Genomic DNA, 14812 nt, shown 5'->3' on the forward strand with positions numbered 1-14812 from the left:
GAGCCGCCGCGGGGCCCTGGGCTTTTCGATCTTAAGGACGGGGCGGTTCCGAAGTCCCTGGGGGCGAAGGCCAGAGCGCGGCCCGGCGGGCGCGTGGTTTTTGTCCCGCGAAACGTACACGGCGGGTGTTCTGCGCCGCCTCCTTCGTCACCTGCCGCAGGTACGCCCTCGCTGGGGCCTCCTTGTCCGCGGGGCGGGGCAGCGCGCCTTCCTCTTCCTGGGCAGCCTCGGGACGGGGCGCCGCGGCCGGGCGGGCAGCAGTGAGTACCCGGGGGCCCACCTGTCCGGCAGCACCCTCCCCTCTCAAGAGCTGGGCGGTGGTGGGAGGAGGAGGACGGGAAAACCGGCGATGCCTCTGGGGTTTCTAGGTCGCGCGTCTGTTAACCACAAACCGCCCAAAGTTAAGATAGAGCAGCTTCCAGGACTTTCTTGACCACAGCGATTTTGATTGAAGTTTAGCCAACGTCTTTTCCATTTTTAGAAAAGCTGTTCCGAAGTTTGGAATGTTGACGATGGTCGTGTTATTTTTAACTTCCTGATATTTGAACGGCCAGGTGTCAGCGACCATCCTTCTGTTCCACAGAAGCGTCTCTGAAGTTTGGGTCGGATGCGCGCGCTTGGAATGCGCGTGGAACCCGCGGCAGGCGCGGGGAGGAGGCCTTGGCTAGGGCGCCGGCGAGGTTCGAGTTTGCCAGTCCCCCAACCTGGAAGAGAAGGGCCAGCCCCTCACACCCGGAAGGGAAGGGCCGGTCCCCCCAACACCTGGCGCCGGGGTCGCGGGGCCACAGGGTGAGCGCGGGGTCGCGGCGAGCACGGGTCCTCTCTGATCGCTGGGCCTTGGCGCTGGCTGCTGAGTTTTTCCTTCTTTATGGAAGTGTGGAACTGGTCTCAATCGGTTGACCACCGTAAGGAAATAGGGTTTACACTGTGGACAGAGATGTGTCCTTTACACTTCATTTGAACCAATATGCCCGTGCTCCCGTGGAGGCTGAGTTGGAAAGTGACACGAAGCTGCTCCCCCGCAAGAGAGCAGGTGCTCGGTTTCTCTTCTGCTTACAGGAGATGCATGTCCTGATTTCTTGTTCTCCTAGGTGTTTTTATTGAGATGTAGGGAATATCTGAATTCATAACGACTTAGAAAATCTGTACACACAGTTGAGAGAACAGGTCTCGAGGCTAAGGTGCTGTTTACTCCCGTGGGCTGGCCTGTTATTAAAATACTTGTGCAGCGACTGATGTTTACAAATTACTGTGTTGGAGGTTAAAATGATCAAAGTGATAACCTCCATCCTATCATGTTTGAGGAGAATTGGTTATTTGGTTCACTAACGTTCTGTTTAAAGAAAATTTCTGTAAAACTAGTAAATGTTACCCCCCATCTTTTGTAAGTTAAAAAAAAGTTTAAAATAATGTTTGCTCATCAAAAGTGATTTGATACTTTTGTTCTGTTTAGGAAAACTTTATTCTCAAGAGATTTCTCATTCCGCAGAAATAAGGATCTGGCATGTCAACACAAACATAGGAAGTTGATGCAGTCAAAGGGAAATAACTGCTACCCTGACTCTGCTGAGAGCCTCACAAGTCCCTGTGCACACCAGCTTATTTGCCAGTGAGTGGCGTCATGATAAGACAAAATTCTCTGCTCTGAGACCTAAGCACATGAAGTTTTTAAAAAAATTTTCTCTGGGAAGATCCCATTTTTTACTCTAAAAGATCAGACCAGTGTGGCATGTGTGGACCTGCTCAGTACCAAGATCACACTCTTCAGTTGGAGAAGAGGAAGGGCAGGAATAAATAAAGGGCTTTCCTGTCTCCCGAGGGAGCAGAGAAAGCTTTCTCTGTCCTCTTTCTTCCCCAGCCACAGCCTGGGGTTGGGGGACTGGAAACAAGCTCAGGCTAGCACTTGATGTTCAGACGGTAGTCTGAAAGTTTGACTAGGGAGTTAATGATCTGACCAGAGAGACAGGTTTTTATGTTGAGAACTGACAAGCTTTGTGTCCTTAAAACAAAGGAAGTAGTTAAACCAAGGCCACAGAAAGGTAAGAATTAACTTAAGAAACAAAGGCCATAGTTGTCAAGCAGTGGGGTTCAAAATGCAGTTTCGTTAATAAAAGTAGCTTAAAGCAACATTTGAGAGCCTCTCTAAAGATTAGATACATACGCTTTCTTTTGGCTAAGATTTCTTTAGTTTATTCTAAATATATCTTTAGCAGCATTCTAGTTCCTTTGATCTTAGATGGAATTTTATCAGTTTAATGAGTTAACCTCCATTTCACATAAAGTATAAGGTTTAATAATTTGATTAATATGTAATCAGTAAGAACTTGGAAAACCAAATTTACTAAGCTTGCTTTCCTGTAAGTATTCCTTTCATAATTAGAATCCATTGAAGAAAATAATATAAGGGAAGCAAAAGTTTAGGAATCTGAACTCTGGTAAGGAAAGTGGTGGAGAGGGGCCCTTGGGTCTTCTTGCTTTCATTCCTGACCCTCCGTGTACGACTAGATTGGAAACCGTAGTCAGCTTTCTCACCTCAGGTGGCAATTTACTCCGAGTAGGATTCTCATGTCCCTGTTTGCCCCCAGTGACTCTAGCATTGAGTTTATAGAACTGTGATCAATACCTAAAATTATTTCCAGATCTTAAGCTGATTTATGCTTTTGAGGTTTCCAAAGTAAAAATTGTCTTTCCGGTATTTTATAAGCCCTTCTAATTTAAAAAAAAAATGTGTTACTATGAAAATTTCAAACATTTTAACTTTTGTTTTAAAGAAAACTTTATTTGAAAGTTTCTTAGCTTGAGGTTTGGCAGCCACTCTTTTTTTAGAAAAAACTTAAATATTTATAGAGATTTTGCCTGATTCAAGGGACTTAAGACGTTTATGAGAGTGCAGATGCTAACCATGATGTGAGGTTTAAGAGGCTTCATTAGTAATGACCTGTGTCTTCATCAGTATGATAGAGTGGGACATCAGCACTCTGATCAGGTCATGCTCTATATGCCTTATGGTACAGCAGAGGAAAAATGGGTGAGCCATCATTTGATGCTGAGGATGGGATTTGAGGCTTATGTCTAAATTTTTATTTGCATATTCTTTTTGTTCTGACGGAGAAATTCACTGCATGTAACTATGACCAGGCATGATTTTATCAGAAGTTGATTAGAATCTGTAACATTTTCTGTAGTTCAGCTGACACACTGAAGATGTCCTCACTGTGACCAGCCTTGTCAACAGCTGGATCACAGTGACATAGGCTGTGTCTAGGATGAGTCTTGCGGTCTGCAGCCATGCGAGGCTGCATCTGATTCCCAAGTCCAATGGCTCTCTTCCCGTGTTTACAGATCAGGCCATGACCTTTCCCTACAGCAGGATGTTTGCAAGATTAACTCTCAACTGAGGAATTTGCTTATTTGACTGCTCTAATACTGCTTGGTTGAGAGAGTTCAAAGTACAAAGTCTTCTGAGGGGATAAGATTCATGCATTATTTACAGTGCTTCAGTTGCATGTATCAGAAAATCTAGTCTAAATTGCTTTAACAGAAAAAGATGTTGCTGGTCCATTTGACGAAGAAGTCCAGAGTGGCTTGTGACTTCAGTCTGGCTCTGCAGAGCCCGGGTGCTCTCTCCACCTCCTGCCAGGTTCCCCTATGAAGGCTTTGCTCTCAGACTCTCCCCTTGTGGAGACAAAAATCCCACAGCAAGTGGAAACAGAAGTGCCTTGGAAAAAGTTATTCTGGCAGCTCCTATACAAGTCCCCCATCAGATGCTGGTATTGGACCAGCTTTGGTTATAAAGCCCTGCTGTGGCACAAAAAGGAATGTCGTCCTGATACAGCAGCCTCGGGTCACCCAATCAACTCCAGATACTATGGCTGCAGCATCAATGTAAGCAGACAAGTTGTGCTGCCTCTGAAATAAAGTAGATGAAATATTCAGCAGCGGAAAGAACAAGTTTCCACTCCAGCGAACTAATTCAAATGTATCCAGCATCTAGATATATGTACAAATGTAATTAAAGCGTATTGAGCATCTAGAGCATCTCTCCCAAGGTAATTACCACCTGATAGTAATGGCTATAAAAGCTAAAAGTGGAATCAGTCTACATGTTTAGCAATAGGAATCAATTGAAGCATACATCAAAATGCAGACAGTAGTATTGGTGAGTATTAACGTTATAGATGCTTTTTATCCTTCATATTTTCGTATCTGTACTTTTTCCTGTATTTTACAATGTACTTGTACGTTGTACAAATAATTGCTGATCATGTAAAAATATAGAAATATAGAAATTTTGTTGCCATACTTGGGTCTTTTCCACTATGAAATTGAAAAAAAATTCTATAATTCCTGGTTCTTTTATAATTTGATATTTGACATTCTAAATCTTCAATGAATTTGGAGTTTATCTTTCTGTAACACAAAGCTGTGAATGAATTTTTGTTTTTCTCCCCAAATGAACATTATCTAGTATGCAATACATCATTTCAACATAGAATTGAGGTGTCATTTTTATTATATACTAAATTTGTAAATATATTTGGGTTAATTTCTGAATTTTCTTCTTTGTAAATTGATTTTTCTCCTATATTTGCATCTGCTGTTATGTATTAGTTATTGAGGCTTTGTAATGTGTCACAGATTCTGTCAAGGCTGGGCTGTCACTGTTCTCCTATTACGTATTTTTTCCTAGCTCTTCTTGCTTATTTTCCCATTTGAACTTCAAAATTACTGTGTTTTGTTAAAAGACCCTTGTAAGATAGAAGACAGATTTGATTTCATTAAGAAAAAACAGAAAAAAAAGCAAATTCAAAAGACAAGTAGCAGAGAGTCAATGTTTTTAACTCATATTCCAAAAAAATATTAATTTTTAATGTATAAATTAATAAGAAACAGAGAGAAACCCCCTGTAAATAACAAGGTGCATGAGAAACCTTTGATAGAGAGAGAGAAATGTAGTCAGCATTGCTCATCATAAAAGAACAAATGGAAAATGCACTGAGAGCTACTGGCCATAGCAGCGAAGTGGCTCCTGCTACTCACACTCATGGTAAACAGCTAGGAAACTGGACAGCTGTGTGTAGAGCACTTTTTGCACATGGTGGACATGTCTGAGATCCACAAGATAAGGGGAACAGGAGGTGAACTCCATTAGTGACCGTTTTCTGCCTGGAGCACTTCCTAAACTGCAGGACAAGGAAGGGGCACCCAGAGCTCAGGCTCCTGCTGAAAAGAAGAGGCAGAAATTGAGTCTGAAGAGGCTGAGGTAACTGGAATTTGCAGAGCATGTTACTAGCAATGAGGGACGGCTGAGAGAAAGAGCTCCAGAAATCTGCAGAGGGATCCCCCTGAGCCTTCTGCTGAATATTAAGTGCTAGCTGTGTAGGGTGAAATTTGCAAAGCAGGCAAGAACAACTGCCATGAAGCTTTGAGGTGAACTATTCACAGTGCTTGCATCAGGCTGGGGACGGCCATTCCAAACAGCCACAATGGAGACAGCTTATTAAACAACCAGGGCACCCAGGAGAGAGCCCAGAAGGGACACACCTTGATGGGTAAAATAGTTCTAAAGGCTACTCTAGACACACAAACAGAACACAACAACAAGCCAACAAATGATCAAGCTGATCTACAAGTAACTCACTGCCTGCTAACACAAGTGTTAGCACTTTTAAGGGAAGCAATGAAATCTAGGCACTCAACATGGTAATATCTACAATCCTGTTTTACTAGAAAGGAGTAAAAACGGGAAAACATAACCCATAGCTGGAAGAAGAATCAGTCAAAAACAGATCGAGAAATGGCAGATTATACAATTTAAAACACCTATTTTACACAAAAAGAATAAAATACCTAAGAATACAGCTAACCAAGGAGGTGAAAGATCTCTACAACAAGAATTACAAAGCACTGCTGAAAGAAATCAGAGATGGCACAAACATGGAAAAACATTCCTTGTTCAAGATAGGAAGAATCAACATTATTAAAATTGCCATACTGCCTAGAGCAATTTATAGATTCAATACTATTCCTATTATACTACCAATACCATTCTTCACAGAATTAGAAAACAAAACTATTTTAAAATTCGTATGGAACCAAGAAAGAGCCCAAATAGCCAAGGCAATCCTAAGCAAAAAGAACAGCTGGAGGAATCATGCTACCTGACTTCAAACTATACTACAAAGCTACAGTAATGAAAACAGCATGGTAATGGTACAAAAACAGACACATTGAACAGAATTGAGAGCCCAGAATTCATGCTACACAGCAACAATCATCTGATATTTGACAAAGTCAACAAAAATAAGCAATGGGGAAAGGACTCCATATTCAATAAATGGTGCTGGAATACCTGGCCAGCCATACACAGAAGACTGAAACAGGACCCCTTCCTTATACCATATGCAAAAAATCAATTCAAGATGGATTAAAGACTTGAATGTTGTTAAAAACTTAAGCCAAATTAAATTTTAAGGAGTTTAATTGAGCAATGAATGATATGCAAGTCGGGCAGCCCCCAGAATCACAGCAGATTCAGAGAGACTCCAGGGATGCCTCGTGGTCAGAACAAATTTATAGACCAAAAAAAGGGGAAGTGACGTACAGAAATCAGAAATGAAGTGCAGAAACAACTAGATTGGTTACAGCTCATCATTTTCCTTATGTGAACACTCAGCAGTGTATGAGTGGTTGAAGTATGGCTGCTGGGATTGGCCAAGACTGAGCTATTGTTACAGATGCATACTCCTAAGTTAAGTTCTCAATCTTGTCTACATATTAAGTTAGGCGGCAGTTCATCTACAAGGACTCAAATATTGAAGTATGGAGTTCTTCTCAGGTCACATTTAGCCTGTTTTAACAATGTAAAACCTAAAGCTGTAAAAACTCTGGAAGATAAGCTAGGAAATTCCATTGTGGACATAATCGCTGGCAAAGATTTTATGATAAAGATGCCAAAAGCAATTACAACAAAAACAAAAATTGACAAATGGGACCTACTTAAACTAAAGAGCTTCTGAACAGCAAAAGAAACTATCAACAGAGAAAACAACCTACAGAATAGAAGAAAATATTTGTAAGCTATACATCCAACAAAGGCCTAATATTCAGAATCTATAAGAAATTTAAACAAATTAACAAGCAAAAAAAACAACTCCGTTAACTTAGAGTATAATAATAATAATAAAAAGTGGTTAAAGGACGTGGACAAAAGATTTAAACAGACACTTTACAAGATACAGAAATAGGAAAAAGTGTTGAACATCATTAGTCATCTGAGAAACGAAAATTAAATCCACAATGAAAGGCCACTATGTACCACTAAAATAACTAAATTTTAAAAACTGGACATTGCAAGTGTTGGTGAGGATATGGAATAACCAGAACTCTTATAAAAGTTTCTGGTGGAAGCCTAAAATGTGTAATCACTTTAGAGAACTCTTAGGTGGCTCCTTACATTGTTAAATACACATTTACCACATGAACTGGCAATTCCTATCCTAGGTAATTACCCAAGAGAAATAAAGCATTTTTTCTTTTTCTATTTTTTGAGATGGAGTTTCGTTCTTGCTGCCCAAGCTGGAGTGCAATGGCGCCATCTCAGCTCACTGCAACCTCCACCTTCCAGGTTCAAGTGATTCTCCTGCCTCAGGCTCCTGAGTAGCTGGGATTACAGGCGCACATCACCACATCCGGCTAATTTTTTGTATTTTTAGTAGAAACGGGGTTTCACCATGTTAGCCAGGCTGGTCTTGAACTCCTGACCTCAGGTGATCCCCCCGCCTCGGCCTCCCAAAGTGCTGGGATTACAGGTGTGAGCCACCGTGTCCGGCCATAAAACATTTTTTTACAAAAGGCTTACAAAGGAATATTTATAGCAGTTTTATTTGTAATAGCCAAAAGCTGGAAACAACCCAATTGTCTATCAACAGTGACTGGAAGGACAAATTGTGCTATGTCCACACATTAGAATACCAGTTGGCAGTCAAAAAGGAAGAGCTGATCTGTGCAGCAATTTGAGTCTCAGTAATTTCATGGTGAGTAAAATAAGCTAGACAGAAAAGAACACACACTGATGACTATATGAAGTTCTGGCACAGACAAAATTCATACTTAGTGACAGAAATCAGATTGGCACTAACCTGAGGCAGGGGCTGGGTATAGGAGTGACCACTATAGAGGGCACGGATGCTGTGATCAGGAGTGGTCTCTACCTCTGTCCATGCACACTGAGCTATACCGGTAACAGGTAGATTTCATTTTTTAAATTGTATCTCATGAAGTTGATTTGAAAAGCCTACACTGAGAGGCAGTATTTTAACTATTCTGAGATAACATTGATTAAAAAATGCAACATGCCAAAATACACTAATGCTGTGATGCCACTTGTTTTTAAAAGGAGTGAAGAGCTACACACATGCATCATGCACACTTAATTTTGCATAAAGTATCTGTGGAAATACCTTCCTCTATCTGGCTTAATACCATTGATGATTCTTGGGATGGATTTTTTTCCTGGTTTGGATCTTGTTAATACTCCTGTGTTGAGCCACAAAGAACTGATACTGACATCTTTTAAAGAAATTAAAATAGAACTCCAAAATGACCCTAAGTCAGTTTTCACTTTTTAAAATTTTATTTTATTTTGAGGCAGGGCTTTGCCCTGTTGCCCAGGCTGGAGTGCAGTAGCCCAGTCATAGCTCACTGCAGCCTTGATCTCCTGAGTTCAAGTGATCTTCCTGCCTCAGCCTCCTGGGTAGCAAGGACTTCAGCAAGGACCATGACTGGCTAATTTTTTAAATCATTTTATTGGTAGAGATGGGGGGGTCTCACTATGTTGCCCAGGCTGGTCTCGAACTCCTGGCCTCAAGTGATCCTCCTCCCTTGGCCTCCCAAAGTGCTGGGAGTACCCAGCCAGTTTTCACTTTTAAGATAAATTACATGTTTCAAACATTCCAGGCACCAAAATATATCACATTTTAATGGAGATATTTATATTTTGCTGAATAAAAGAAAGGGATTTTTTTCTCCTATGCTGTTTCAGCGTTTGATCTGTCGAAAGAATAAACCATGAGTTTATACATGAGCTCTGACACAGGTCTTAATTTTAAAAGTTTATTTTGTCAAGGTTAAGGACAACCCATGACACAGCCTCAGGAGGTCCTGATGACATGTGCTCAAGGCGATTTGAGTATAGTTTGGTTTTATAAATTTTAGGGAGACATGAGACATCAACCAATATATGTAAGATTGATTAGATCCAGAAAGGCGGGACAACTTGAAGTGGGTAGGGGGCTTCCTGATCATAAATAGATAGAAGACAAACAGTTGCATTCTTTTGAGTTTCTGATTAGCCTTTGTGATTTACAGGAATAGTCACTTAGGCTGTAGTCTGGCTTAGTGAAACAACAGGGCAAAGGAAACAATCAGATATGCATTTGTCTCACGTGAGCAGAGGGATGAGTCTGAGTTCCATCTGTTGTCCACAGGGAATTTCCTTGTGATCAAATTGTGAGGGAGGTGTGTAGCTTCTTACCTTTGTAGCTATCTTTTTAGGAATAAAATGGGAGGCAGGTTTGCCTCACAGAGTTCCCAGCTTGACTTTTCCCTTGGCTCAGTGATTTTGGGGTCCTGAGATTTATTTTCCTTTTACAAAAGCAAGCTTCCATTAGCGTACTTCATCTACGTTCTGTAAATTACTGAGGCGAAACAGTGGAAATGAATGCCTTCAACCTTCCAGATCCTGGCGTCCTGCAGTCAGTCACGCATGTGCCTCTTAATTGTATACAGTGAGACAAGAACTTCTCAGCCTCAGGGCGCTCGTGGTCCTACACTGAAGCTATTCAGCTTCTTCGCTCTGCTGATCCCTTGTCCAGTGACAAGAGAATAGTCTATCTTCTCTGATATACTTCAGAGCTGGAAGAATTATGTGAGCTTTGTTATGACAAGCCCTCTGATGAGTGTATGAATGTCCAGGCAACAAGGCTGGCGTTACTTGTAGGCTCAATTCCCAAGTCTCCTAGAGTTTTACTCATCGGAAAGTCTACAGGCAGCCATTTCCAACATTTTTGACAAGAACAACAAAATATATTAAATTTTATACTATATATTATAGATAGTTACAAAATATATTTTTAAATTTTAAATTCTTATTTTAAATTAGTATTGAAGTCTGTTAATTGCAGGAAGAAGATACATAACAGGGAGGTTTGGCCAGGTTTTGTTTAACATCCTTTGGGGCCCAAGGATTTTATAATTTCTGAGATTCTGAGAGTTTAGAGTTTCTGACTCTCAGCATAGATTTGATTTATTAGGAGAAATAGAGATGATACTGTCAATGAGGATTTCCAGTCATTTCCTTTGATAGGCTATGCTGTGGTAATGCTTCATTGTGTTACCAAGAAGGGGTCCCGATCCAGACCCCAAGAAAGGGTTCTTGGACCTGGTGCTAGAAAGAACTCAGGGCAAGTCCATAAAGTGAAAGCAAGTTTATTAAGAAAGTAAAGGAATAAAGAAGGGCTACTCAATAGGTGGAGTAGTGGCATGGGCTGCTCGACTAAGGATACTTACAATTATTTTTCAATTATATGCTAAACACGGAGTGGATTATTCGTGAGTTTTCTGGAAAAGGGGTGGGCAATTCCCGGAACTGAGAGTTCCTCTCCTTTTTAGACCATATAGGGTAACTTCCTGATGTTGCCATGGCATTTGTAAACTGTCATGGCGCTGGTGGGAGTGTCTTTTGGCAGCTAACGCATTAGAATTAGTGTATAATGAGCAGTGAAGATGACCAGAGGTCACGTTCATTGCCGTCTTGGTTTTGGTGGATTTGGCCAGCTCCTTTACTGCATGCTGTTTTATCAGCAAGGTCTTCATGACCTGTATCTTGTGCGGACCTCCTGTCTCATCCTGTGACTTGGAATGCCTAACCTTCTGGGAATGCAGCCCAGTAGGACTCAGCCTTATTTCACCCAGCTCCTATTCCAGATGGAGTCCCTCTGGTTTGAACACCTCTGACAATTGTATATGAGAAGAATGAAATAATAATAAATTTCTCACTTCTATTTAGCAGAATTTTTCATTAAAATATCTTTTTTTATGTTTCAGTGAATAACCCTATACCTTCCAATTTGAAATCAGAAGCAAAAAAGGCTGCCAAAATATTAAGAGAATTCACAGAAATAACTTCCAGAAATGGACCTGATAAGATCATTCCTGGTAGGTAAATAGGATGAGTGCTGTTTGTCTCTAAATGTCTTTTTCCTAAGTTGTTTTTTGCATTGTTCGACACTCCATTTCAGGCAGAAGCCTCCATCAATGCCAACAAGTAGTTCCGCCACCTTTTGTTCCACCACCTTTTTTCTCATGACTGATCCAGGGATGCTTTGGAAACCACTACCTGTTCATTTCAACTTCTGGTTATTTCCAAAGGGTGTTCACAGCATAACTTGGTTCATGCAAAGGAGATCCAAATGCCAATTAACTTTGACAATGTTACAGACCAACCTCCCTCTTAATTAATCACAGCACATGACTCTGAGCTCTGTTTTAAAAATTTGTTATTGAAAGAATAATCTTAATAATGATAAAATAATGATATTAATTATTGTTGCATTCCTGCCACTTCTCCCGTCATGAGAAAACAGTGCTCATAAGGCCTTGCTACTCCAGGTGGAAGGGGTCTGGACAGGGCCAGCTGCAGACCAGGCAAACCAGCAGGGCCTCTTCCCTCCCTGTCTCTCCCTTTTGCATAGGCTTTTTCTCCTGCCTCCCATCCCAGGGTGCCAGTGCCCTAAACACCACATGTTCCTGCTCCACTTGAGCTCTCTGCAGCCTCGCCTGTCCTTTGCATCCCGTGCTAAGAACTCTGCAAGCTAACCTCGCAAACTCACCAGCTAATCTCATACATAAATTTTAATTTTGTGTTTCCTCCTTCCACATAAGACATTTACATTCTCTAGCGGTTTAAGACATTAATCAGTAATTCCTAACACAGATGTGCATCAGTATCCCCTAGACCATAAAAGCACAGTTCTTAAACCTCACTCCAAACCTGCTGAATCAGACTTTTAGTGCAGTGTGTCCAGGAATGCATGTTTTAAACATGTTTCTCATGTAATTCTTAAGTAGTCAGTGACACATAAGATCAGTCCAGAGGGGAGCCTTTGAAAACCACTATCTGTTCATCACCACTTCTAGTTATTTCCAAAGGGTGTTCATAGCATACTTGTCTCATGCCAGTTAGCCTGGACAATGTTACAGACCAGCCTCCCTCTTAGTTAATCAGAGTGCATGACTCTGGGTCCTGCATTAAAGAGATAAATTTAATTTTTCTAAGCCAGATATGTAAAGTTATTTAATAGAACTTTAATGCTTTAAAAATTTGTTGTTGTTTTAATAATCTTAATCATGATATTAATTGTTGTTGCATTGGCCTGGTGACTTCTCCTGTCTTGAGGAAACAGTGCTTGGTAGAGCCTTACTGCTCCAGGTATAGTCTGAATCTGCAGCTTGGCATCCCCTGGGAGCTTGTGAGAAATCTGCTCAGATGTCACAAATCAGTCTGCATTCCTCCCAAGGTCCCAGTGAGGTGCACACACACACTAGTTTCAGAAGCGCTGCTTTAGAGCTTAAAGAAAACTCAACAAGAAAAACTAGATTTTCAGTATCAGTATTCTGAAGGAGCCCCTCTCAGTGGGTGAAGCTCAGAAAAAGAAATTCTGTTTGCATGTTAGTCTAAGTAAGAGATTGCCCCAAAGCATGGGTGTGGCAACGATGGAAGTTCCACAGCCAACAGAGATCCAGGCCCACTTCTCCTGGGAGTCTGGTGGGGGGCATTATGTTTACATTAAAACAAAGATGCTATTTCATAGGATAAACAGTTGCGTCTACAAAATATTTAAACAAGACATCTAGATCTTAAAACCTTCCCAGTGGTGTGTTTGGCCTCCTCTAATGTTAGGATTCTAAGAAGTAAGTGAAACTTAATTTAGCAATTAAATCTATAATCGGCACATTCTATGTTATAAATCAAAAGCTAATTGGCAGATTATTCAGGGATTATTAATATGTTAGTGTCCCTGAATTTGAGTGGAAATCTGTAAAAATATAATTGACATGTGGGATATGTCCATTTTAAAATGTGCTTTTGTTAATATCTAATATTCCCAATAGGGGCAATAGCAGCTCTAGAAGCATCGAGAACAGAATGTGAGGAAGACATTCTGCCAACAGGTGGCTGTAAAAATAAACCTGCACAACATATAATACAGCTTTCAATCTTGTTACAATATAATTATAACCTTTTAAAATACAAAAATAAAGTACACTTAGTAGACAGCCATCCAGGATGCAACCTTATTTTCTGTAGCTTTCTTATTAAGAACAGCTCCACAAATGTTCTGCATGCAAACTTCATGGTGTTGGATGAATTATTTCCAAGAGTCGGTTCTTAATTTAAACTTTGAAATGGTGGCATAATTACATGAGAATTTTAGTGTTCTCTTGGGTCATCTGCAAAGCTTTTGCTCTGTGTACTAGAGCCCCATGTCTGACTTCACTTCCTTGGCAGAATATTTGATAAAAATAATAATAAGTTAAACTACCTTAAAGTTATATGTTAGGCTTCCCTCGTTAGTTTGAATGAGGTGTTATTGTGTCGTAAATTCACAGAATCGTGTGGCGCTATATTCAGTGGATACATATACTAATAACCCTCATTTTATGTAATGAACATCTCTGACATGTGAATAAACCAATATTTTTAAATGGAATTATATTATCAGTGTACTAATAGTTAAGTGGTACTCAAATGCTATAGCAGATCATTTTATAAAGTTGAAAATGTTTTAACATTGAAAAATTACTTAATTTTTCTGTTTTTGAATCCACATTTTTATATTAATACAAGGTTAATTTAGCTACGTGGCTTTAAGATCAAAGTTCTAATTCATGCTGCCTTTTTGTAATTTTTAAAGTTTCTCCTTAATACTATATGGATCTTAATTTCTTTGAAAATGTAACTTTTATCTTTTATGTTGTATACTATATCCTAAATTAATTGAAATTGCCAAAATATTTGCCCTGCTAATAGATAGCAATAAAATCTCTTTCAAATATCTAATTTATTTTGTCAGTTACAGGATGTGAGGATATTTATGATGTTGTGTTTACCACTGCAAAAATAGCAAACACAAAAAGCATTCATGGGAATAGAGAGGCCTCGTGCCCATCTGTTGAGTGACTGACTTTTGCTCATTGCTCCTGTGTGCCCCGAATTCCTAGAGATAACCTCTGTGTACACTGACTCTGTTTAACACTTGCTCGTCTATCCAGGCACATAGATCAAAATGCTTACCTTCCCATTGTTTTCCATGTTAACAGCTCACGTAATTGCAAAGGCTAAAGGCCTTGCAATTCTGTCTGTGATCAAAGCCGGGTTCCTGGTGACTGCCAGAGGAGGCAGCGGGATTGTAGTGGCGCGCCTTCCAGATGGAAGTAAGTTGGCGTCTGTTCACTGGAGTAGAGAATCTTCATTCTTTGTTCTGTCTGTTTTCATGTGAACACATTGCATAGCGAGTAGGACAGGTTTCCTGCATATCAACTAAAACTTATGTAATAAGGGCTACTCGACTGAACGTGCAGTTTGGTGTCAGTGAACAAGCCACAGGAACCAGCCTTTCCGTCTCTCTCTGTCCTCAAAATATTAGAGAAGACACGACAGGTAGATATAACTTTGTTTTGCATGCATTTTGTAATTCTTCCGTGGAGCAAATATTGAAACATGGCAGTATGTGCATTTCTTTTGTTTAAT

The 14812-nt window shown here is 40.3% G+C and overlaps 1 protein-coding gene across 42 annotated transcripts in view; it reads left to right on the forward strand.

The window, feature by feature from the left end:
* Positions 1 to 14812, forward strand: part of SH3YL1 (SH3 and SYLF domain containing 1) — a 46144-nt gene that overhangs the window by 604 nt on the left and 30728 nt on the right. For 9 of the 42 annotated variants that reach the window (XM_063696117.1, XM_063696108.1, XM_063696105.1 and 6 more), the window contains exons 2-4: positions 1490 to 1609; positions 11107 to 11217; positions 14383 to 14496. In XM_063696117.1, the coding sequence (XP_063552187.1) occupies position 1609; positions 11107 to 11217; positions 14383 to 14496 (226 nt within the window). In that variant the 5' untranslated portion in view covers positions 1490 to 1608. Of the gene's footprint in view, positions 1 to 40; positions 261 to 583; positions 790 to 839; positions 1034 to 1453; positions 1610 to 11106; positions 11218 to 14382; positions 14497 to 14812 lie in introns of those variants that run through there. The other 33 variants (XM_055378667.2, XM_063696111.1, XM_063696102.1 and 30 more) reach the window with 13 other exon arrangements.

The sequence above is a fragment of the Gorilla gorilla genome, chromosome 12 (assembly GCF_029281585.2).
Source record: "Gorilla gorilla gorilla isolate KB3781 chromosome 12, NHGRI_mGorGor1-v2.1_pri, whole genome shotgun sequence".
Taxonomy (NCBI): Eukaryota; Metazoa; Chordata; class Mammalia; order Primates; family Hominidae; genus Gorilla; species Gorilla gorilla.